This window comes from Sorex araneus, chromosome 11 (genome assembly GCF_027595985.1).
Source record: "Sorex araneus isolate mSorAra2 chromosome 11, mSorAra2.pri, whole genome shotgun sequence".
NCBI lineage: Eukaryota > Metazoa > Chordata > Mammalia > Eulipotyphla > Soricidae > Sorex > Sorex araneus.
This window is the reverse complement of record NC_073312.1, coordinates 37,518,888-37,543,511: the sequence shown is the minus strand read 5'-3', so window position 1 is coordinate 37,543,511 and position 24,624 is coordinate 37,518,888. Positions and strand designations below refer to the sequence as shown.

The 24,624-nt window shown below is 45.1% G+C and overlaps 1 protein-coding gene across 2 annotated transcripts; it reads right to left on the bottom strand.

Moving 5' to 3' along the window:
• Nucleotides 1-391: 391 nt before the first annotated feature.
• TMEM72 (transmembrane protein 72) lies at nucleotides 392-24,624 on the bottom strand. Of its 2 annotated transcripts, XM_004607374.2 has the most exons (5): nucleotides 24,317-24,624; nucleotides 7,031-7,097; nucleotides 4,090-4,161; nucleotides 2,541-2,680; nucleotides 392-1,722 (listed from the first exon to the last, which is right to left on the bottom strand). In XM_004607374.2, the coding sequence occupies exons 1-5, from the start codon at nucleotides 24,384-24,386 to the stop codon at nucleotides 1,244-1,246; spliced, it is 828 nt and encodes a 275-aa protein (XP_004607431.2). In that variant the 5' UTR covers nucleotides 24,387-24,624; the 3' UTR covers nucleotides 392-1,243. The 2 variants fall into 2 exon arrangements, with proteins under 2 accessions (XP_004607431.2, XP_054975519.1); XM_055119544.1 differs by lacking the exons at nucleotides 2,541-2,680; nucleotides 24,317-24,624 and having other exon boundaries at nucleotides 7,031-7,039.

Here is a 24,624-nt window from a genome sequence, read left to right as displayed (position 1 = left end):
TTTTTCCTCACTTGCAATAACCTAAAGTACCAAATGACTTTTTTCCTTTTTTGGGGGGTGGTCATACCTGGTGGTTCTTGCGGGGCGGTCACTCCTTGTGTCATTTTAGGTACCATCTGTTGTCAGGTATTTAACTGGGAGCTCCAGTATACAAAGCATGGATTCCAGCTCTTTAATGTATTCTTGTTGCCTCCTTCCCCAAATGACTTATTTTATGATTAAACTGTATTGCAAGTCCTCTAGCTAAAGGATAAAAGATTCAAGTTTTTTTTATCATAACTTCACTGTCTTTTACATGTCCCCATGGCAGAAAGTACCCGCCAATCCTGACACCTCCCCTCCTTTCTCTCCCTCCCCTCCATTTTTAACAAACACATAATTGTCACCGATTCTGCTACCAGATGCCTAGGTGTCACAGAGCCACCAATCTGCGCTGTGCGAATCTCTAGAGCACAATCCTCTGTGGTTCTGTTATAGAGCGGACACTGTGGCTTTCCCTGCTGAATGTTGTCATTGCTTTCGGGATCTCTTGGTTTACGTCACCTACTCGGAATCTTGAAAAAGTCCACATGGTGTGGATGCAGGGAGTGCTCAGCGGCGCCCTGGAATGAGCACCACTCGTGTGGCCTGGCTTTCCCTGCAGTGAGCACAGAGTGGCATTGTTTTGCCGAGTGGCTCTGTGAGTCTTGCTGCCTGGCGCCAGCCCCAGAGCACGCAGAGAATGTGGGCCGCTGCTGGGTGCTGCTCCCACCCGACGGCCCGCACCCTCGCCTCTCCCTCTCCACCCGAGACAGCTCTCAACACCAGCCTGTGAGGGGCTTATGTTATCAATGAATCCCTGGGCCTTCAGAGTTGAGATGTTAGGGCAGGGGCAGAGTGGACATGCGTCATCGCTGAGAGCTGGGCCTTCTGTCAGGAGCAGGAGAAACTGGGTGGCTTCCCCTGGGGCTGAGGCAGCCTTGAATGGGGTGGGAATGACGGTCTCTGAGGGGAAAGTCTGTTTGGCATCAAGAAAGAAGAGCTTTGAGCCGGCTGGAAGCTGTGTGAGCTTCGCTGATGCCTCCCATGAGATCTGAGATCTCTGCAGAACCACTCAGAGGCGCCGGCACTGCAGAGATGATAACGATCCCTTAAAGAGCTGCTTTAGAAAGAACAAGGAAGGCCTTGACAAGAGGAACTCTAGGCAGGGAGATTAATCTATGTAGACCGCTTGCGGAGTGTCCCTGGAGCTGGAGCGAGCAGTTCAGAAGAGGCCAGCCCCGGAGAGAGAAGACAGGAAGGGCGGGGCCTGCGGGGGAGGGATGATGGGGGTGGTGTCAGAGGTGGTCTCCTCGGGCTCGCTGTCCTCATCATCCAAGCCTCCGGCCAGGGACGGGATGATTCTGACCACACTGTCTTCAAAGTGCACCTGCTTCCTCTTGGCAAGCCCGTCAGCTGGCTCTAGCGTCAGCTCCGTCAAGGCCTCTGGGCACGGGAGGCCTTTGGGCTTCGTGGTCCCCTTCAGGATGCTCTTCACGTGGAGGAAGAGGGAGCTGGGCCCCTCCTTGAGGGCCTCGTGGAAGGTGTAGGTCTGCTCCGTGTCCCCAGAGCCAGTGGTGCTCATGGCGCTGCTAGCCGGGTCTGTGTACTCCTCTGCAGGGGCCGGCCCATTGGGCGCAGGTTTAATTTTCTTCCGCTTGCTCAGCAGGAAGTAGGCCAGGCCAGTGGTGATGAGCATGGAGCCTGGAAAAGATCTGGGTGTTCAGGATTCGGGATCTGCCCCCTAAAGAAGTCAGGAGCTGTCCACACTCACGGTCCTGAAAGTGCACCTGTGTGGTCACACCCAGGCCCCACCTGTGCCTCGGCCCTTCATGCCTAACTTGTCCTCCACCTCCACAGCACACTTAGTGGGTCGGCATGGTGAGGAGCAAGGGAGCTATGTTAGACAGCCCATGCTGGGGTTCTCACTTTCACCATTTGTGGGGGATCCTGTGCCATGGGCCCCATGCCTGATAGTAAATGTTGGTGCTGTCACCCCAGCCTCCTTATGACACCCTCAGCCTCCCTCTCAAGAGAGCTTGTTGGGCCTCCCCCTGGGTTCTGGAAAGGTGTGTGCATAGCTGAGGAAGAGGGAGAAGGTGCTGGCATAAAAGGTAATGGATCAATTCCGGGAGGAGGAACTGTCAAGATTTAGTTTCTATGCTGAAAAATTGGGGGGAGGGGGTGGGGAAGGAAGAGTGGGAAGAGATGACAAGGCCTCATCAGCCCATTTCGGCAGGCCTTTCAACCCCACAGAGGTGTTGGGCACTGATGGGTAAGTGGTGGGGAGACACAGTTAAGTTTGGGGAGAAAAGTGACCATTTCACATTCCCTGAAAGCTGTGTCTCTGAGATAAGGTCTCTTTTGTTGATACAGATTCTGGAGGGAGGAGACACTTTGGGGGCATTTCTGCCATCTGAGCAGCAGGAGCTGCTGCCTCATCTTTACCAGTGCCAGCAGAAAGGGGGCTTCAGGCCCTGCGTGCAGAGTCTGCCTGCCTCTCTACCTCCTGGAGCTCCTACCTGGGATAGTCACATGCCAGACCAGGACAGGGTGAAGGAAGCAGGCCACAGACAACAGCATGTAGGCCAGGAACTTCTGGAAGCAGCCCAGCCATTGGGCCTTTTCCCTTGCTCTGTATGCCAGGGACCCTGGCTGGCACCTGGGAGGGAGGGAGTGCAGGGTTAGCAGGAAAACAGAAGGCAACCCGGGAAAAGCCCCTGTGACAGGTGCAGACACTGGCTGGGATCAGGTCTGCAGTGACGGTGTTCTCTGCACTAGCTTCTGGTTGATTCTGGTGCCTCTTCCCACACAAACACATACACACACACACAGAGAGGCTGAAGTCCTTACTAGCTTATCCACAGAGGCTACACATTTTCTGGAAGGTCATTCAACCTTCTGAAGGGGGTAGGGAAGATAATATCACCCAGAACATTGCCAAGGCAGCAAGACAATTAGATTTACTGGGAAGTTCACAGGGGAGGGAAGCATGTAGCATAGGAAACTCTGAGACTTGGACTGTTGTGCAGATTGTTCACTGCACAAAGGACCTGGACAGAGGAATGGAATCCAGCTGATGGCAGGAGACAGCATCAGCTCCGGTGGGTCTCTGTCTTAACCTGCATGTGTGGACCACTCGCGGGCCTGATCTGAGGTTTCTTTAGGGGACATAGCCTCCAGGTTTTCAAAGGAGGAAAGTGACAGCCTTTAGACTCTTCTCCTTTATCTGAAACCTTCTGGAGCAGGACTCTGAAAGCAATACACCCCCAGTCTAGTTTCAGGGGAAAAGTGTGGTTAAAGGCATGGCTGACCTGCCAACACTGCCGATATGGCTCTTTGGTGCCCTCTGGTGGTAAATAATTTATGAACTTCCCCTAGCTGGGAGTGTTCAATTCAGAGCAGGTAAAATGCCCCTTTATGCCAAGGACTCCTCCCTCCTTTTCCTAGAAAAAGGATCCCTGACGTTCAGCAGAAAGCAGGGAAGCCTGCAGTCTCAGTGGACCCTGGAGGAAGGAAGCCTTGCAAGATACCATGACAGCTAGATTTGGAATTTGACTTTTTTGCTGCCCAGGGAGAAATCTAGCTGCGTAGGTTCTGAGAGCTGTTCTTCACAAACAGTCCTTGATCTCACTGATGGCAGTTTCCAGGAACTCAGCGCTGCTGAACCACAAGAGGACATGGCCCTGCCTGCTCCATTGTGACCTTGACTTATCTCTGGCAGGAGATGGACTCAACTCCCTCCAGCCCAGTTCTGCCTGCCCAAACAAGGCTGTTGTGGCGTCCTGTCCTTCACTGCATGATGGGCAGTGACTCTGCAGGGGGTTCTGGGTATGAACAGTTTCTGAATAGATGTTAGCTTATACTCCTGGGAAGAGCTGGTAAAAGGGACCACTGGACCCAGTGGCCTGAGCCCATTGAAAGTCCTGCACTCTGCACGAGGGGAGAGGGTCTCACATCCACAGTTACTTGGGGAGTGGAACATTACTCTGACTGTGACCTCACAGGTGGCAGCTTTTGGGAGGGCCCAGGGCTGGGGAAAATGGAGGGGCTGCTCTGAAAGTTACTTACCGAAAGCAGAAAGCCAGCAACTGAGCCACAAAGAAGGCTCCTTCGCACATGGAGACCGCGGCTCCTGTGAACCTGTGGTGGACACAGGAGAGTAAGTCCATTACCCCCACTTCCTTCTCCATCCCAGAGATGTGATTTCACAGCACACTGGACCTCCCCAGCATCTGCAGCTGCCTCTGACCCAGACTTTTCTGATCTGTTTCTGTCTCTACGGCCCCATCCCCAGAAAGCTGATTTGATGCCAGACCTTATTCTGGACTGGGCCTTGGTCTTGGAAGTGATGATAGATGAGGACCATTAGATGGGTGTGGACGGAGCTGCGGGTCAGCAGAAAAACGCTGCTTGACTTATCTCTGATGTTCTTAGACTTCCTGTCAGCACCTGAGCACCAACTGTCTGGTTGTACATTCCATTATTCAAACAGTCACGAGGGCTGTACTCTCTAAACAGCCTTAGCATCACTGTCACTCTATCACCCCCTTTCTCTTGCCTCATCTGCATCAGGGGAGCTTGGGGACTCCCACCTGGATCTTAGTGCCTGGTTCTGACTCTTGGTTTCCCTGATTCTTCTGTTCCTTTAGTCTGGCCCCATGGGTTGCCCTCAGGACTCCTGACATCTGAATTGAATATTCCTCTCCTAATCCAGAATCCTTATTCTCGATTCAGAATGTCCTGGAGAGTTTATAAAATCATAGATTCTGGGTCAGCCCATGATTCTCATATCAGAATCTTTGGGAAAGGAAAATAATTTGTCACCAGAGGAGGGCCCTGTTGACTTTTAGAATTAAATTTTCCTGCATGATTTTTAAAGCACAGATAAACTTCCACATCTCTCTGGCCACCAGAAAGCTGTGAAGTGACATGGAATTTTTTACTACTTTTTTAGAAGGATCCCTCCTTTCTCTTCTTATCTGTCTGGTGATTCTTGCTTTCTCTATGCTCTATCTGTGAACAGATTTGCCAGGCTGTGAATTGCCAACGGAAGGTCCTGCTCATTCCTCCATGTGGCCAGGACCTACCATGGGAAGGCTTGTAGTTATGTATTCCATAGGCATGCTTCAGAGTAGTCACTGAGCAAAGGGGCTTATTCCATGGATATTGGACGCTGCTTCTGCTACTTATCATGTCTATGATCACAGGCGAGGGGCTTGACATTTTTTGTGCTGCAGTTTCCTTATTATTAGTCTGAGGGTAATTATAGTGCTCCCACAATTTTGGGGGGCCGGAGCGATAGTACAGCGGGTAGGGCGTTTGCCTTGTGCTATAACCGACCCAGGTTCGATCCCCGGCATCCCATATGGTCCCCCAGCACTGCCAGGAGTAATCCCTGAGCATCACTGGGTGTGACCCAAAAAGCCAAAAAAATATTTTTGTACTAAATAAGTTGTACTAAATAAGTTGACTTTTATAAAGCTTTTTGAATGTGTCTGGTACATGCTGATCATTATGTACATTTTAGGTATGTTTTTCACTGTGTGAGCATTTACCGTTCAATTTCTCCTCTTTCCTGTTCTACTTATGTCTACCAGTATTTACTTTGGTCATAATGAGGACAAGAAGGAGGAGGATTGTCTGGCCATTGAGGAGTGTGAGGGTTTGAATAGTAGGATGCACAGTGTTGATCTCACAGTGTACGCTGGGTAGAGAACATAAACGCTACCCAGTTCAGAGTAATGGCTGAAGAACCCAAGGCCAGAATTAAAGAACGTGTCTTCTAGGACTAGATCACAGAGTGATCAGATGTGCAGGGTTCCAGGTGAAGAGTAGACCTAAACTGTACTGTTTGTTGTAGTAGGATAATGCCTTCCACCTTTTACCCAGAGCTTGACCTTCATGGGTGAAGTAGACAGCCATGTGGAAAGGAGGTGGCTGGATTCCAGAGAAGCTTGAGCCCAGTGACCACAAAAGAGTTAATAAGATGTAGCAGGCATTTATCTCAGCCAGTGGGACTACAGACTTAGGATGCGTGGGGGTCCTCTTGTACCCCTAAGAATTGGCTGCTGAGGCCCTGGGGAGAGAGCCTCGAGGATCCTCCCACGCCCCTCACAGGCTCTACTCTTCCATCACTGTAACAGTGCTGTCCTCGCTCTCCTCCCCTGCAGGAAGGGTTTGAAAAGGCAGCTGGCAGCAAAGAAAGGACAGAGGCTGCAGAACTAAATGGATCTGAGCTGGATCTGGGCCCTGTTGTTCACGGACTTGGTGATGTGGGTTGAGCGACTCATTCCTGAATGTTCTCATCTCTGAATTGAGGACTTAATGTACTTGTATAGTGCAGCCAGAGTTGAAAGATACAATTTAAATAGAACATTTGACTGCACTTGGCATGTAGAGGAGCTCGAGTAGTCCTTTGAGCTTATTTTCCTCTCTTGACACTAGTAGCACAGCTAACATTTTCTAAATAAAGAAATCTAGGACGGAAGAGCACTGTAGCACTGTCCTCTCATTGTTCATTGATTTTCTCAAGCAGGCACCAGTAATGTCTCCATTGTGAGACTTGTTGTTACTGTGTTTGGCATATCAAATACGCCACAGGTAGCTTGCCAGGCTCTGCCGTAGAGGTGGGATACTCTCGGTTAGCTTACCGGGATCTCTGAGAGGGATGGAGGAATTGAACCCAGGTCGGCCGCATGCAAAGCAAATGCCCTACCCGCTGTGCAAGGGCAAAATAGATAAGCATATATGTCTGTGTGTAAATAATGGTGATGGAAGGGTGAGTGGAAGAGTAGATGGGTAGACAGGTGAGTGAGTGAAGCAATCACTCGTTGATTTATGGGGTGATCTGACAAAAAATCTGTCTAAATCAGGAGATATCTTAGGAGATCCCTCCATTCCTATTCTTCCTCTGGGAGAGGATTGAACAAGTATGGGGTACTACTATGGGTCAGTCTCAGCAATGGAAAACAACATTTAGGCAGGAAAGGGTGCATGCCCATATACTCACAGCAGATAGAAAGCCAGGCTCTTGAACTGCCCTTGCAGGAATGTCTCAGTGCCCACGCCGATCAACACTAGGGGATGAGGAGAGGGGAGAGTGATTCAAGGTGTTCTGTCATAGCTTGTCCTGTGGAAAACTCTTAGGTTATGCAGAATCTATTTATTTATTTATTTAGGTTTTTGGATCGCACCAATGTTAGTCCTGGCTCTGCACTCAGGAATTACTTTTGGTGGTGCGTAATTACTCCTGGGAGTCCCTATGGGATAAAACCCGGGTCTACTCTGTGCAAATCAAGCAACTTATACACTATAATATTGCTCCAGCCCCCGCAGTGAGCCTTTCCCTTGGGACTGAGAGCCAGGGCAGGCTCCACTCCCAATGACACACTGAGCTGTGACTGGTAAGGTGCAAGAGAATAGAGAAATTTCTGGATTGGTCTCTGTCACCAGAGAGACTTTAAGCTGAACCCCAGAGCACAATGCCCCCCCTCCATTTTTTGACCACATTGGTTGTTCCTTCCTCTCTTAGAGCCCCTACAGACGGTCCACACTAACAGCCCAACAACCCTTGGCTTCGTATCTGTCCTTCATGTGCTGTCGCTGCAGTGTTCCAGTCATCAATGCTTGGTCATTAGACCTTGTCTCTGTCCATTTCTTTCCCAGATCAGTATTCTTGCTGTTGCTGTGAAGTAATCTTCACTGGCTTGTGGCTGAGTCACACACTCTTGGCTCACTCTTTTGGACTCAGCACTGATTAAGTCCTTGGGATTCTTCTCTGTCAGGAGGTAATGCTTAGCCTCATCTCTCTTCTGCCATTTTCTTGGCCCTTGGTGTGTGTTGAGAACCTGACCTTTCATTTGTTCAGTGTGAATTTTGTCTTGGCCCCATCTTTGCAGACTTGCTGTCTCCCTGTCCTGTCCTCATGAGGACTCCCTTGCTCTCACGGCTATACTCAACCAACCTCACTGACTCATTACCTCACTGATGGAAACAACCACAGACAGCACTGAGGTCCCTCAGACCTTCCTTCTGGACCCAACTGACCCACTGACTTTCTTTTGGACCTAATTAATGACATTCCAAAGACCCTCAATTTGGGGTCCTGTGAAGTCTCTGACTTGGAGGATACTCGTATTTGCTGAATTGTGACTTTACATTGTGTCCCTCTGAGAAAGTCAGGCATAGTGGGACTGAACTATTGTACACGACAGTTGGTGTGTGGCCCTTTCCTGCTCATAGGACTGCTACTTTCTCGGCAGAAATCCAGGGAAAACTTCCATTCCTGCTGTCCCAAGCCCTTTGTCCAAGGCAGAAATGCTGCTTCTTGAAAAGCAGGGTAGGTTGCACACTTAGCTTCGCCCAAAACATTTGGTTCTGGAGAATGCAGGAAGTGCTTCAGGGAGAGCTTTGATTTCTTTTTTTTTTTTTTTTTGAGCTTTGATTTCTGAAGGGGAGAGAAGCACCTGCATTTCCTCAGTGCTGGAGAGCTCTAGTGCCCCCCTGTGCTTCTGTCCAGAGCAGCAGAGGACACGGAGCCTCTGTTCTCTCCCCTTGCTGCTGCCCCACTCCTGCCAGTGACAGGTGGGCATCAGCCAGAGTCAACTCGTGGGGCACTTACTGGTTTGCACACAATAGCCACACATCCTGGTTCTTCCTAGCCACCTCATGCGATGAAAATTTCTATTCCCCTAATTTTCTGGGGAGGAAGATAAGGCTTTGTGGCCTTGTGTGATTCCTCAGAGAACATGCAAGAAACTAAAGGACACTGGGTCCAAACTTGAGACTTCTGGCTCGTGTCATGCAATTTTCACTACTTGTCAGTGTGTGCTTGTATGTTGTGACATATGTGTGTACATGCGTGATGTGATGCATGATATATGTATGTGTGTGTGAGTGAGTACATGTGTGTGAGTGTATACGTCTGTGTATGTGTGCATGTGTATGTGTGTGTGCTGAATTGAAAGACTCCCATTTATTTAGTTTGCAATAAACATCCTATCTTGTCTCAGCACTTGCTCTCGGGCACCACAGTTCAAGGAATACTGTGAATACTATGTAAAAGTATTACTGCTATTCCCATTTTACAGAAACAGATTCAAGTAACATCAACCAGCTAACCATGGGTGTCTAGATGGTTCAATTTCACATCTTACAATTGATGGCAGACCCACTCAACTTTTCGGAGGCTCACTATTCTCTTTATTTTCCTTGAATGTAATGGTGATGAATATTGATAAAACAATTTATTCCCAACATATCAGAGTTGCTCCCTGAAATCATTACCTCATTTGCCCCCGCCCCAAACCCCCTTTTTGGGTCACACTCAACAATGTTCAGGGGTAACTCCTGGCTCTACACTCAGGAGTTTAGTGGGCACTGAATGAACACTTTTGGAGGTGCTCAGGAGAGGATATGGGATGCCAGGGATCGAACCCAAGTCAGCTACATGCAAAACTAATGACCTACGCTCAGTACCCTCGCTCCTCACTGCCTCATTTTGGGGAAGGACTTAAATCACTTCAGTAGTCTCTACAGATTTGCATGCTTTATGGCCGGTGACCAGCAGATGGCAGTAAAGGGTCTTGGGAACGCAGTATCTTTCCTGTGAGAGCTATTTAGTGCCTTTTCCTTTTAAAAAAACTATTATTATAGTTAAAAGTAATGTGTTTACAATGGTGTTGACATTTATGGCCTTGGTGTACACAGTTACTTCACCTAGCCACCACTGAAGTGCTTAGACCGAAGACCCCCACCCACGACCCTGTGTCGCCTTTTGTTCCACCTATTTCAAGGACTGTTCTGAGCAGGTTTCTTAAACTTTTTCCACTTGAAACTCCTTTTTTGTTGGAGAAATTTTTATGCAGCCCAGGTATGTGGATACAGATCATAAGTATAGCAGCTGTGTAATAGTGAAGTAGGTCACCAATTCATCGCAACTTTTGTTTGAAAGGTAGACCTCATTTCTTTCCCTCTCTTTGAATGTGGGCTGGCCTTAGTGATTCACTTGTCTAACAGATTGTTGTGGAAGTAAACACTTGTTTGGCTCATTTATGAAGAGGTTTTAGTCTGGCCTCAAAATGCTTGTTCTTGAGGAAACTACCATACAGGAATTTGAAGTCTCCTTGTGTGAGGAAGCCCAGGTGTGGAGAGAGAGAGAGAAAGAGAGAGAGAGAGAGACAGACAGACAGACAGACAGACAGACAGAGACAGAGAGACAGAGAGAAGATAGAGAGAGATGGAGAGGGAGGGAGAAACAGAGTCAGAGAGACAGATACACAAACAGTCTGCTTAGTATTCAGATATGCCTTCGGACACACGAGCGTGGAATTTATTTTGGACATTGCAAACCCAGAATGTGTGAAGCAGAGATATACAGATAAATGTGACCAACAGTCAGAGCCAAGCACCAGACATATGACTGAAGAAAAGCCATCCTATCCATCTTACCTGGGATCCCTATTATCACCAGGAGAGATGCGTTGTCTTGATTGTGTCCTGTCTGAAATCCTGAGTCATACAGAGTTTTGAATAGAATAAAATGGTGATAGTTTCAAGCCACTAAATCTGGAGTAGTTTGTTATATTACCCCAAATAACTGGAAATGCAGCTTAGTCTATTCTCCAATTCGCTGAAAAGTTTGGCTCCTACATCTCTGTGCAAGGCAAACACCCTACCCACTGTGTAAGATATTTGCCTTGCAAGCGGCCAACCCGGTTTCGATTCCTCCGCCCCTCTTGGGGAGCCTGGCAAGCTACTGAGAGTATCCCGCGCACATGGCAGAGCCTGGCAAGCTACCCGTGGCGTATTCGATATGCCAAAAACAGTAACAAGTCTCACAATGGAGACGTTACTGGTGCCTGCTCAAGCAAATTGATGAACAACGGGACAACAGTGCTACAGTGCAGTGCTACATCTCTGTGACTATTCTGGTCTATATTTAGGCTTCTTTCTGCAAACAGGATCCAAGGGTCTATGGCTTAAGTCTTTGAGTCAGAAATCTGACTCCAGTTTCCTAAGCCTTTTTGTGCTTGCCTCCTTGAACATAAATGTGTGCACATTCTTCAAGATGCAGTGCCTAGGAGTGGTGGTTGTATCTTGGGGATTCTTCATCATCATAAAATCATACTGGTGGTCTTAGGATTTAATGGTGAACCACTAGGCCCTGTGTCATCCTCATTCTTTCTATAGCTTCATTGTGCAAAAATTGCCAGTGGAAAAAGTGAGGAAAGCAAAAAATCAAGATTCCCCTACCATAGAAATATGTATATGACATTACAATAAAACATGAACCTTGCATGCTCATTGAACTGTTATGACAACAAGGTGTATTTGGAAAGCACTCTAGTTTCTGTGGCAGAGATAAAAAATTGATTTGACCGAGGGCTTTCAGTGACCTCAATATTTTTCCAGAGGATTATCTCTAGCACTCCCAGGATGTAAATGTGAGTGCCACTGTAACCCAGTTACCTTTGTCCCAGTCTAACAGAATCACGTGGCAAACTCACCCCAGCATAGTCAGCTCTACCCTTCTGTATCACGGCTCCAAACAATCTCTAGGGAGGTATCTTGCAAAGCATCTGTTTAGAGCCAACTATTCCTCATGAAGATTGCAGACAATTCTAGCCTCTTCATTATGCTGTCTTTCCTCTATCTCTGTTCTTCCTGTCTGGACTGAGTTCAACCTCAGCACCGTATTTTCATTGCACAGAGGCTTTCCTCCAGTCCTCTCCCGGAGCTGTATTCAGGTTTAGCAGGGATCAGAGACTTGAATTAAAGCCTGTGGTGAAGGCTTGGGTCAGGTAGCTACCTTTTGAGCATCTCTGGTTTCAGAGTGAGAGTGGATGAGCGTTCTGATGGGGCAATGTCATAGCAGGGATGACATGATTTACCAGATAAGTAAATTTCATCACTGGGGGATGGGGGTGGGTACATCCAGCAATGCTCAGAGGTTATTCCTGGCCCTATGCTCAGGGACAACTCTTATGGTCCTTAAGGGGACCAAATGGCAGTGCTTAGGGAATCATATGGGGGACTTGGGGATCAAACTTATGTTGGTCACATGCAGAGCAAGAGCCCTACCCTCTGTAACTATCTCTTCAGCCCTTGAGTTCTTCTCAAGCAAATAATAACTTTCTTGTATGCTTCCTGATATATAAAACAACATTAATAAAAACATGTATAACTGGCTATGAGAGTCTAGTCTTAGCAAATTATAAAGTGTGGTGCAAATGTAATTGATGGTTAATAGAATTATTAGGAGGAGAGGTAGGCTATTCCCATCAATAGTTTCAAGGAGGAAGGATAAAGGATTTATTCTCATCCTTTCCTGCCATTAATACACATTTTTTAAAAATTGTGGATTAAGAGCTCTTTTCTTTGCATTAATGTTGCTCATTGATTATCCTGTCTTAGATCCTTCCTGTGATCTCAATTGGGAAATAAATAATTCAAAATCCCATAAACTTCAACATATTTTTATATAATAGTTTGTGCATTGAGGGACTCAAAGGGCTCAGGCCAATGTGCTCCTGAGGCTGAGGTCTGCCTGTCCTGGTATTGATTGATGAGCAGATATCTGTCCTCTGCTGCTTTTATCTCAGGACAAACCTCTTAGATGGCTGTAGCCCCTTGGTTCTGGTTCCATCTCTGGGCAATAGGCTACTTCACAGATGCTATTTGGGACAATATGACAACTGGATTTTCATGTCTGGAAGTAGTGTTGGCCCTGGATACCTGGGAATCCTGATGGGAATGTCTTTGTCATTGCAGCTGAGGACAACCTCAGATCTAACAATGTTATATATATCACTCCTCTTCATTCTTGGATATTATCCCAAATCCTACAAGCATCAGGGTCTCCAACACATCTCTGGCAGGACATAATGGGATGATGTCTGTCCCAGGGATGATTTAGGTGCAGAAGTGGTCACAGTTTGTAGAGGTGAAAAATCTAGAATTGCATTATTTTTAATAACATGGAAAAGTTGGAACTAGTTGCTAAGAATCTACTGAGATTCTAGTGTTACATCTATACTTTTATTGACATAAGAAAAGTTATTTCATACTTAAAGCATGGAACAGAGGCTTTTATGTGTATTGAGAGTTGTTAAGTCGAAGTTCAGATCTGAATAAAGAATAAAGTTTAGGGGGTGGATACAAAAATACAAGTTTATAGTTGGAAATTCTACATATTTATTTAGAAGGGATCTTAAAAGTGTAGTGCAATACTTCGAATCTTCAAATGCCTCATGAGTTCATTTGGTGAGAAATTTTTCTTTTTGGGTCACACCTGACGATGCACAAGGCTTACTCCTGGCTCTGCACTCAGGAATTACTCCTGGCAGTGCTCAGGGGACCATATGGGATGACGGCAATTGAACCCGGGTCTGCAAGTGCAAGGCAAATGTCCTACCCACTGTGCTATTGCTCCAGCCCCTGGTGAAAAATTTTTGAAGGTGAGAGTTCATCTATTTCCATTAGATTCTCTCAAGATGAGTCAAGGACAAAAGTTAGAGATGTGAAATTTACTGTTGAAGTTCCTGTGGTAATTATCAATTATGCCCTTCAAACTTCAATCCTTTCAGTTTTTAAGTACTTTATTGTAGAACTTACTGTAGCACTGTATACTCTCTTAACTTACATGTGCTCCAGTCAGGTAGGGCATTTGCCTTGCACGCAGCCGACCCAGGTTCAATTCTTCCATCCCTCTCAGAAAGCCCGGCAAGCTACTCAAAGTATCTTGCCCGCACGGCAGAGCCTGGCAAGCTAACCGTGGCATATTCGATATGCCAAAAACAGTACAAGTCTCACAATGGAGACATTACTGGTGCCCGCTCAAGCAAATCGATGAACAATGGGATGACAGTGACACAGTGATACAGTGATACAGTGATATTGTAGAACTTATACTAGGAAGAAGCCTATTTCCCCACTTGTGCATTTGGGCTCATACATGTGACTGGCTTTGATGTCATCAACCAAATACGTGAAGTAGGTAGGCACAGGAAGACAGCCAGCCCTCTAGTGTCTCTACCATGTCATGGACATACATTGCTGTTAGTAACATGAGGGACACATAGGTCAGCCAGGCCCAGTTTAGACAAGTCAAAAGCTCCCATATCGAGAAGCACAGCCAACACTATCAAAGATCCTTGTTTACTTGCACAGATGTGTAAACAAGAATTTATTACTATATACCACTAAGGTTGGCTATTGTTTCACAGTATTATTTTTGACAACAAATAACTAAAATATTCCCTTCAAAAAGCTTTACTGAGATATATTTGACAACAAATTGCTTGTATTTAATGCGTGCAGTTTGATAAGCGTAGGCATATTTATATGTCCAGGGAAACTTTACTACAATAAAAGTGACAACTATCTGTTATCCCCAATGTTTCCTTATATATTTATAACCCTACCCTTCCATCTTCATATTAATTCCCAGAGAACTACAGATCTATTTTCTGTCTTTAGAGACTACTTTGCTTTTTAAGACGGTTACATATAGGGAATCACGAACACTTTTGGCTGCTTGCTTTAGTTTAGTGTAATTGTTTTGAGACTTACCTATTTTACAGCATATGTGTCAAGAATTCATGCTTTTCTGTTGTATAATAATACAAATGTACTTTGATGAGTTTATAATTCATCCATTCACAAGTACTTTGTTGTTTCTTTATTTTATCTATTACAAATATGCTATGAACATTCATGCACAATTTTTTTTTATTAGTGAATCACTGTGAGGTACAGTTACAGACTTACAAAGTTCCATGCTTACATTTCAGTCATACAATGGTCAAGTATCTATCCCTCCACCTGTGCCCATTTTCCTCCACCAATGGTCCCAGTATCCACCATCCCCACCCTGTTCCCCCTCCCTCCACCCTGCCTCTGTGGCAGGGCATTCCCTCCTACTTTCTGTCTCGTTTTGGGTGTTGTGGTTTGCAATAGAGGTATTGAGTGGCCATCATGTTCGGTCTATAGTCTGCTTTCAGGGTATGTCTCCCATCCCGAGTGGATCCTCCTAGCACCATTTACTTGGTGATCCCTTCTCTAACTGAACCATGCACAATTTTCATATGGACATTTTCACTCTTTCCTCTTGGATATTTAAATAGAACCACTCCCCAGTGATGCTGGAGTGTCTCGAGGCCTATGTACTCTGATGTTCAGAAAGCCATACAATGTTGGGGATTGAACCTGAGAAGAGTGTCTGCTTGTATCCTAATGACTCTACCATAGCCTGTTCCCTGTATATTTAAGCTTTGTGTTTTTAAGAGAATGCCAAACCATTTCTGAACTCAGTAAACCATCTTATATCCCCCATCCACATGAGAGTTTTTTTCTTTGCTAACACTTCAACGCTTGGTTTGGGTATATAGACATTTTGTTAGGCATTTAGGAGTAGCTTATCATGGTTTTGATTTGCAATTCTATGAATTAATGACCAATGAAATGGAACATTTTTTTCATGTGCTTATTTGGCATCATATTATTGACTTCATTTTTAAAAAAGTAGGCAGCAGTAAAGAAATCAAGGGGGAGTGTAGTAAGAAGAGGCAGATGGAAAGTAACAGGGGAGTGGGGTCAAGATGGTGTGGTGTAGAGGAGAGGTATAACTATATAGCCAAATCACAGGGTTAGCAACACTGAAAATATTAGATCCAAACTACAACAACCAAATGTAAAAATGTGCCTATCAAGGTGGCAGGCTGGGAATAGGCGGGAGGGACACTGGTGGAGGGAAGTTGGCCCTGGTTGTGGAATTGGTGCGGGAACATTGTATGTCTAACAGTCAATATGAATAACTTAGTAACTCATGGTAGCACTGTAACACTGTCATTCAATTGTTCATCGATTTGCTTGAGTGGGCACCAGTAACGTCTCCATTGTGAGACTTGTTGTTACTGTTGTTTTGACATATCGACTACACCACAGGTAGTTTGCCAGGTTCTGCCATGCGGGAGAGATACTCTCAGTAGTTTGCCTGGCTTTCCGCGTGCAAGGTGAACGCTCTACCTAATAAAATTTAAAAAATAAAAAAAATGCTTTTAACCAACATTTAAAATGTTGATGGCATATAATTTCCCAATGTTTTTTTTAATGATTGAACATTTGGCATTTCATCTAAGACACTGCTCCTTAAGCTATTATTGAGGACTTATTAGTATAAAAATTTTATATACTTTTTAAAAGTTGAGTTTTAAGAGCTTTGAGTTTTAAATTTAAGCTTATAATCAATTTTGAGTAATTCATATACAATAAAATATAAATGGAAAATTTTGTTTTTTTTTCTCTGTAAATGGATATTTAATTGCTCAGCGCAATTAGATGAGAAACTTGTCCTTCTTATAGAACAAAGGCAGTATATTGCCTTTGGTTTTTTGTCAAAATTCCATTGTTTGTTTTTGTATGTTTTTGTCTATTTCTAGACTATTTTATCTTCCATTGTAATACATGCCTTTATTGTTTGTTTTTGTTTTTTGGGCCACACCTGGCTATGCTAAAGGGTTACTCCTGGCTCTACACTCAGGAATTACTCCTGGCACTGTTCAGGGGACCATATGGAGATCGAACCCAGGTCGGCTGCATGCAGGGCAAGTGCCCTACCATTTTTACACACTCTGGCCCCTATTACAATTGTCTTTGTCAAAACTGTGCTTTCTGGATAGATTTTCTGTAATTAGATTTTCTTTTGCTGGATGGGGTTGGCTTTGGGTCACATCTGGAGGTGCTCAGAGAATACTCCTGTTTGTAGTTTTTTTATTTTTACTTTGGCTTTTTGGGTCATACCAAGCAATGTTCAGGGGTTACTCCTGGCTCTGCACTCAGGAATTACTCTTTGCTATGCTAGGGGGACCATTTGGGATGCCAGCGATTGAACCCAGATCAGCTACATGAGAAGTAAATGCCCTACCCACTGTACTATTACTTCAGCCCTCAGAGATTACTCCTGGCTCTCAGCTCAGGGATCACTCCTGGTAGTGCTTGGGAGATCCTTTGTGGTGGCAGGGGCAGGAGCAGACTTGTGCAAGGCAAGTGCCTAATATGCTGAATTATCTCTCCACTCCTGTAATTAGGCTTTTTATGGTTAGACTTAAAATAAAGTAGTATTAATTTTCTAACTTTGTTCTTTGTCTACAAAATATCTTGATTATTTGAAACTTTGTTTTTCCATGTCAGCTTTAGAAATAACCTCTCATTTGTAGGGAAATCCTTCTAGAATTTTGGTTGGAATTTCATCCAAACTATAAATTTCAGAGAATCGATATTTTAAAAATCTTGAGTCATCTGACCCACAAGAAAAAAGGTATTTCTCTATTCACTTATGTTTTTTACTATCTCTCAGCAGAATTTCTCAATGAAATGTCGATGGCATATAAGTTTTTTTCCCCAATTTTCTCCCATGTATTAAATATGCAAATATTTAATAATTTTATTTTAAAATTGTCAGTTGCTAGCATAAAGAAATATAATTGGTTGCTATATATTGGTTTTGTCTTCTTTGGTCTTGCTAACATCTTTGCCACTTCTAACATCTTCTTAGTATATTGTATCAGATCTTCCATTGATAACTCTTTTCAGACTTTTCTCTTTCCTTGCAAATCTATATGCATTGTATTTGTCCTTTGCCTTATACTGGCTAGGATCACCAATATACCTTTGATCATAAATGATGAAAGTGGATAGACTTATCATTTTACCAATTGCAGAAGAAATGTGTTCAGTCTTTTACTTTTATGAAATTAAATTTCTATTGCTGTTATGATATTTTCAGCAATTGTTTGCCAAACAAATGAACCCTAAGTAAAATTCCAGATTTCTTGTCCTAAATCAAAGTGTGAGAACACAGGCACAAAGAAACTCAATTCAAAAAGAAATTCTTAAGTCAAGTTATATTATCTTTCAGTGGTAGAAGAGTGGGAAGGAGTAGGAATTTGTATGTACTCACTGGGACAATCAATAAGAAAAAGAAAATAGTCGGCATTCATGTGCAGAATTTGAAAACATTGTGGTATTTCTCGTGCAATAAATTCACCTGTAAATGTGTTGGAGTGCATAAAGCTTCCTTGGATGGCAGGAAGTGGTCACGGTGATATACATTTAGGAAGGGTGGAAATTAGCATGAGGTCCCGAAATGATTGCTTCAGAAGCATTAGTTGTGTTTTTCTCCCCACTATGGGTTGAAGAGGGCTAAGGCCAAACTGAATTTACTCTTTACAAAGTAATGAGAACATCTGGATTTAAAAGCTCTTTTGCCTTAGTCTATGTTAAGAAGTCAAGTATACATTTGGAATGGAGGATAAGGATAAGGCTGTTGGGAGTGAGAGTGTGGTTCTGCCTTTTGTGTAGAGAAGAGGTTAATGGGTTAAAAACTTGAAACAAAACAATCCCCCTAAATGATCCCAGGCTCATCTCAAGTAGTTGAGTGTGAGAAAGGGCCTGTTATTTGACCAAACAGGGCTTGTGCAAAATGACTTTGTCTCAATTCCAGTTTATTTTCTTGTTAGCTATGCTACACCCTTTGCTTTAGAGTTGATTATTAAATGTCTCTGAATGTCCAGTTGAAGTCACTGACTTCTGAGGGGACATTCTGCAGCTTCAAAACTAGACTTGCTGTCTATTGTCTGAGTGACCTCTGCTAAGTTACCTAATTATTCTGAGACTCATTTTCCTCATTTGTAAAATAGGATTAGTTTTAACACTGACCTTCACAGACATTAGCGGGGCTGTGGTAAGATGATTTTATAACTAATTATCAGTCATATGTCCTGGGCCCACAAATGGAAGATCCTGCTATGTTAGTACCCTCTGGAAATACATGTAGATTTGTCTGTCCAGGTGAAATCCAGGAGTGGGATTGACTAGAGATGGTCATAATGCTATATATAACATGTATGATTATCATGTGTGATGATCATTCAGAGAAAGAGAATGAGTAGTTGGATCAAATAAATGTATTTGTATTTAGGAGATAATTTGTTATTCTTGCTTGTGCTTCAGATAATTGGATGTATCTTCCCATGACCCCATCTACTTGATCTGCGCCTGGTCAATAATGTTTGATGGTAGGGACATGATATAGGCTGAAGGGATGACTCAAATCAACCTTCTTGGTGTGCTCTGGCATTGTTGAGACATAGAAAGACATGTCCTTTTGTCTGATTTGGATTGAGGACACATTAACTAACGTAGGGTTTCAGGAGAAGCTTGCCATAAATTAGAATCTCTCCTCTTTGATTCCTTGTTGTGAGACTTTGAGGAAGGTACTTTAACTCACCAAGCCTCAGTTTCTTCATCATATGGTGGGGATGACAAATAAGGAGGTGACCATGATGATGCTCCAAAGGAATATATATATATATATATATATACATATATATATATGTGTGTGTGTGTGTGTGTGTGTGTGTGTGTGTTACATTTATAGTATGTGACACAGAGCTGGGCTCACAGTAAATTCTCAGTACTGTTAATTATCAGATATTACACTAGAGCAGAGGCTGAGAAAGTGGAAAATGTCTTCAAGGTTTGCAGTGAGAAGCCTTATGATTTAGTCTCTTTACACTGAAGAAATCTGGGAAGCTTCCCCAAAGTATCTATATACATTTTCCCTGTATTTACCTTTTTCGGGAGACCCATGATAATGGGAAGACCAAGTTTTTCTGTCAGTGGACATGGTCCTGGGAAACACATCTACCTTCTTCTCTTCACACAACCACCAGCATAGAGGGGGCCTTCCTTCAAGATGCATCATCAACCCTGACACATCTCCCTGCAGGATTGGGGCAGTGATTGAAGAGTAGGAGAGGGAACAGCAAGGATTCACTTTTATGCATGAATATAGTTGCAGAAGTTCAATGGAAAAGTTAACCTTGCCTTCTAAGAAGATGGATTGGGACCAATCCATCAGACATAACCTTTTCCATTTTGTAGAGGAGGGACATCTGGACCTCTTGTTGCTCTGTGAGACCAGTTTACTATGGTCCTCTCCTGATAGTATTTAAAGTGCTAAATTACAGGATTGAATCTTCCTTGGGACTTGAGTCTCTCACTCATATTTGGGGATCCTGTTTTCAGGTGTGAACTGGGCTGAGGGAAGGAAGGTAGTCTACACTGAGTGGTGTGCTATGCTCACACACTGAGTGCAGTTTGGACTGTGTTTGCCTTTCTTTGGGTGACTCCAGGGGAGACATATCAAAAATTGAAGCACAACAAAGCCTCTCTCTCTCTCTCTCTCTCTCTCTCTCACACACACACACACACACACACACACACACACACACACACACAGAGTCTTCTTGCCATACTTCAAGAAGAGGCCCTTTTTTTAACGAGCCTCTCCTAATCCGGGCCTCGGGGGCTGTAGCTGCTCCAGCGAAAGGGGCAGGGGTGTCCCATGACAATGGTCCCATGACAAGAAGGTATTGCAAGTGAGTGAAGACAGCCATATGTAAGACAAATAAGGAGAAGACCTAGGTGGTTTGGAAACTGGCATGCCCAAGACACGGTTGATCTCACATTTTCCTCTCTCCCACAACCCCTTGCATAAGGATTTGTTAATGTTCCATTTAGTGTTCCCTCCACTCATTGCTGTTCTACCCTCCTGCCCAGCCTCACACCACAAATGGTATTGCGGCATAGACTCAATTGTTGCCATCAAAAAAGAATAAACAGACCAGGGCAGGCTGCACCCAGATGGAAGTGTTTTCTACCTCACGGGGTTCCTAGGTTCCTCCCATACACACTTCCAGTCTCTGAGTGACCTGTCAGGGCAGAGACAGTGCAGGTAGTGGATCGGAGGGAGCCACTATGTGGTCTGGAATATTCTTTACTTTCTCTCAGTCTTAACTTCTTTATCTGTAAAAAGAACTCAGAAAGTATTTTAGTGGGTTCAAATCTGTGTCAAAAAAGCAGATCCTGGGAAATGAAAACTGATGCCAAAAACAAACAAAGAGAACAGCTACACCAGGGCCAAACCGGTGTAGGCTTTGTCCTGTCAGGATTTCTCCTACTGAATCAATAGTACCCCAAACCGGGGGCAAAGCCTGACCTCATGAAGAACCAGGGCACCTGTGAATAGCTGTTTGCTGGCATGCAGGGCTCATCCAAAACTTTATTTGCTGAGCATAGAGAACAGCTGCTGCATGTTGTAGCTAAAGTCACTTACTGTCTGGTGCTGTCCCCTGGGGCTAGGGTCTTTGCAGTCTCTCAAAATCAAATTGTGTCTCTGTGTAAGGGAAGGGGTTCTAGTTGCAAAGACTTCTGTATCAGGGTCTGCCAGGTCCTTACAGGTGGCACTTAGAGTCATCCTAAGTCACACACTTTTCCTGGAATTTGGAGAAGACACATTCCTTCCTACAGGGGACAGGAACCACCTTAGGTCTCCAGGATTTCTGCAAATTGACAGCCTTTGTCTCAAGTCTTTTTCCTTACCAACAGCAAGATCCTATAAAATGAAACCTGAATTTCTAAAAACAGATTTTTTTTGGGGGGGAGGGGTATGGGGAAGAGGCTTAAAGGAATAAGGAATGTGCAAATCGTACACACTGGAAACCGGCCAGGACTTTAGCGATGCTGGTAGAAATCTGAGATTTTCCCCAAGTACTAAAGCCCTTTCTCTTGCTCCCAGCACTCCAGAAAACCCAAACAAGATTATTGGAAAGACTTGCCAGTAGAAGGCCTCTTGCTGCCTTTTTCAGCCTGAATTCTAACAAAACCAAATGGGTGGTCCATTCTCAGTATTAATAAGAACCTTTTCTACCTCACGGGGTTCCTAGGTTCCTCCCATACACCCTTCCAGTCCCGGAATGACCTGTCAGGGCAGAGACGGTGCAGGTAGTGGATCGGAGGGAGCCACTATGTGGTCTGGAATATTCTTTACTTTCTCTCAGTCTTAACTTCTCTCTGCAAAAGGAACTCAGTATTCACTGAGATAAGGATTAAGGGAGCAGAGTGTGAGTGCATGTGTATGGTATATATGGGTATATATGTGTGTGTGTGTGTGTGTGTGTGTGTGAATTTCTTTGTGTGTACGCAAATGTGCACGTATGTATCTGCAGACCCTTCCACTAGCTGAGATAAATGAGACTTTTAAACTGTCCTTAGTGAACCTTTTAGAGAGATAAGATACAGTCTGAAACAGGTTCCTATCAGGAATTGCAGCTCTGGGTAGAGTGTGGTAGTCAGAATCATCACCATGATTCTGATATCTGAAAGGGCTCTGTTTTCTATATTTGGAAACCAAGTCCAAGAGTAGGGCAGGATCAAGATCAACAATGGAATACCTGCCTTTGAACCCCTGACACAGAAGCCCTATTTGGTGTTATCACCCCTTACCCAGGATGGGGAAGTTTGAGGTGCTTGGTTGTATAGGTGACAAGGTGGTTCTGACAAGCTGGAGCTGGTTCCTGTATCAGCTTTTATTCAGGGCCCCGAACAGAGCAATTCCAGACCTCTCTTGATGCCTGTTAGGCAGAGAGCTGGGGGCAGGGAGCTCTTTGATTAGAACTCTGCCCAAAGTCAAGCGGCCAGTGCTCCAGGCTGGCGATCACTTTAGTCAGCAGTGTGACCTTGAGCAAGGTTCTGAATTTAGGTATTCTATTTCGAGACAGGGTGAGATTAGAGCTTCTCCAACATCTTTCTGTGCCAATTCAAGGTGTAGATGAGAGAAGACTCCACTGACCAGCCTATCAGGGTCTCTGACTGGCACCTTGGGGATGACATGGATCCCCAAACTCTAAAGTATGAAAGGGGATTTCTGTATCTCCAGTTTCCCCTAGCCACGTCCAGCTTAAGCATCTTTGATCCTCCGGAACACCTGACCAGCACAACTGGTTATCTTCACCATACAGACCAGAAAGTATAGCCGCACAGCACCCATGGGGCTCTCCCAAATTTGGCAAGTGCCACGGCTGGGAGCAGGTTTCTACCAGCACTATCTGAGTCCCAGCTGGGGACATTTCCCATTTGGCGAGACCCACATGTAAGATTGTATCTGGTGATAGGAAGGACTTTAGCCATGTAGGATGTCTCCTCCTTGTCTTCAAGCACAGTGGAGCCCAGTGCTAAGAGCTCAGGATGCTGTCTGCTCGCTTCTCTTACACAGACCTCAGTCATTTCAGGATCTCTGCGAGAAGGATTGGAATTTGGGTTGAGGAGGTGAGCAGATGAACTCAGCTGTGCCCAGTCTTCTCTGAATATCTATCTGTCTGTCTTCTTAGCGATTTATGCTGACCTGAGAACAGGATGGGTGAGGGGGAGAGCCAGCCATGGGGAGATCTTTATTCTCTCAAGTTCCTGGTGCCTTAAGGAAAGCTGGGATCTAAATCCAGCCCTGGTTTTTTGTTTTGTTTTGCTTTTTGGGTCACACCCGGTGATGCACAGAGGTTACTCCTGGCTTTGCTCTCAGGAATTACTCCTGGTGGTGCTCAGGGAGCCATAGGGGTGCTGGGAATCGAACCCGGGTTGGCCATGTGCAAGGCAAATGCACTACCCACTGTGCTGTAGACTGAACATGATGGCCATTTAATACCTCTATAGCAAACCCCAACACCTCAAAGGAGAGAGAGAGAGCAAAAGGGAATGCCCTGCCACAAAGGCAGGGTAAGGTGGAGAGGATGAGGTAGGGCTGGTGGGAGGAATGCTGGGATCATTGGAGGTGGAAAATGGGCACTGGTGGAGGGATGGTACTTGATCATTGTATGACTAAAACGCAAGCATGAGAAGTAACGGTATCTCACAGTGATTCACTAATAAAAAAAATAAAAAACAAAAAACAAAACTAAATCCAGCCCTGCCTGCAGCTCAGCCTGCTCCATGCACTGAGACTTCTCTCTCTCTTTGCAATAGAAACGTGGCTTGAGTAAAACAAGACGAGCTCCATTGACCTTTCTGCAACTGTGCAAGGAGACATCTGATTCGCACGTTTGTGCAGCCCTTAACGCCTTCACCTTTAGACTCCTTCCCCACCTCATAGCCCTCAGGAAGTGAGGCAGATCCTTTTGACTCATTTCACAGATGGGATGCTCTCATGCCCTCCCCCATCCCATGGATGGGCGGGTGCCATAGCTGAGACTAGCACCAGGCATGCTGCCTCGCAACCCCAGGCTCACCCCACTACATTATACAGCTTCACTGCAAGTGCAATTCAGGGTCTTGAGGAGGGAATCGAAAAATAGATGTGGCCCAATTTGTCCGCCATCCCTGGTCTGCTGTCCCTACACACCAGACACATCTGTCTGTTATGTCTAGTGGGCAGGAGACTGCTGTGGGGGTGCGGTCTTACCTGCAGCAGTGCCAATGCCCAGGAGCCGGCAGGTATACTCCAGTCCAGTCCAGAACACCTGCAGCTTCATAGTGCCGGGAGCCAGGGCTGGGTCCCAGGAGGCAGCAGAGGCTCCAGCTCCAGACGCTCTCAGATGCCCGTGTGCAGCAGGAGGCTGTGGCTGCCAGTTCCACGTCCCTGTTCCCTGGGGCTCTGATTTCTCAAACCAGTCCTGGCCACCACCGCCTAGTCAAGGTGTGAATGGGGCTCACCTTCCCTGTTCAGCTGCCTGCGCCCTTGTGGGGCATTCAGCTTAATCATTACCTTGG

Excerpts from the sequence above, each read along its gene's own strand:
- TMEM72 (XM_004607374.2), bottom strand. The coding sequence starts at position 24,386 with ATGAAGCTGCAGGTGTTCTGGACTGGACTGGAGTATACCTGCCGGCTC. Across the intron at positions 4,162-7,030 it reads AGCCTGGCTTTCTATCTGCT|GTTCACAGGAGCCGCGGTCT; the intron begins GTGAGTATATGG and ends TGTCCACCACAG. Across the intron at positions 2,681-4,089 it reads TTGCTGGCTTTCTGCTTTCG|GTGCCAGCCAGGGTCCCTGG; the intron begins GTAAGTAACTTT and ends CCTCCCTCCCAG.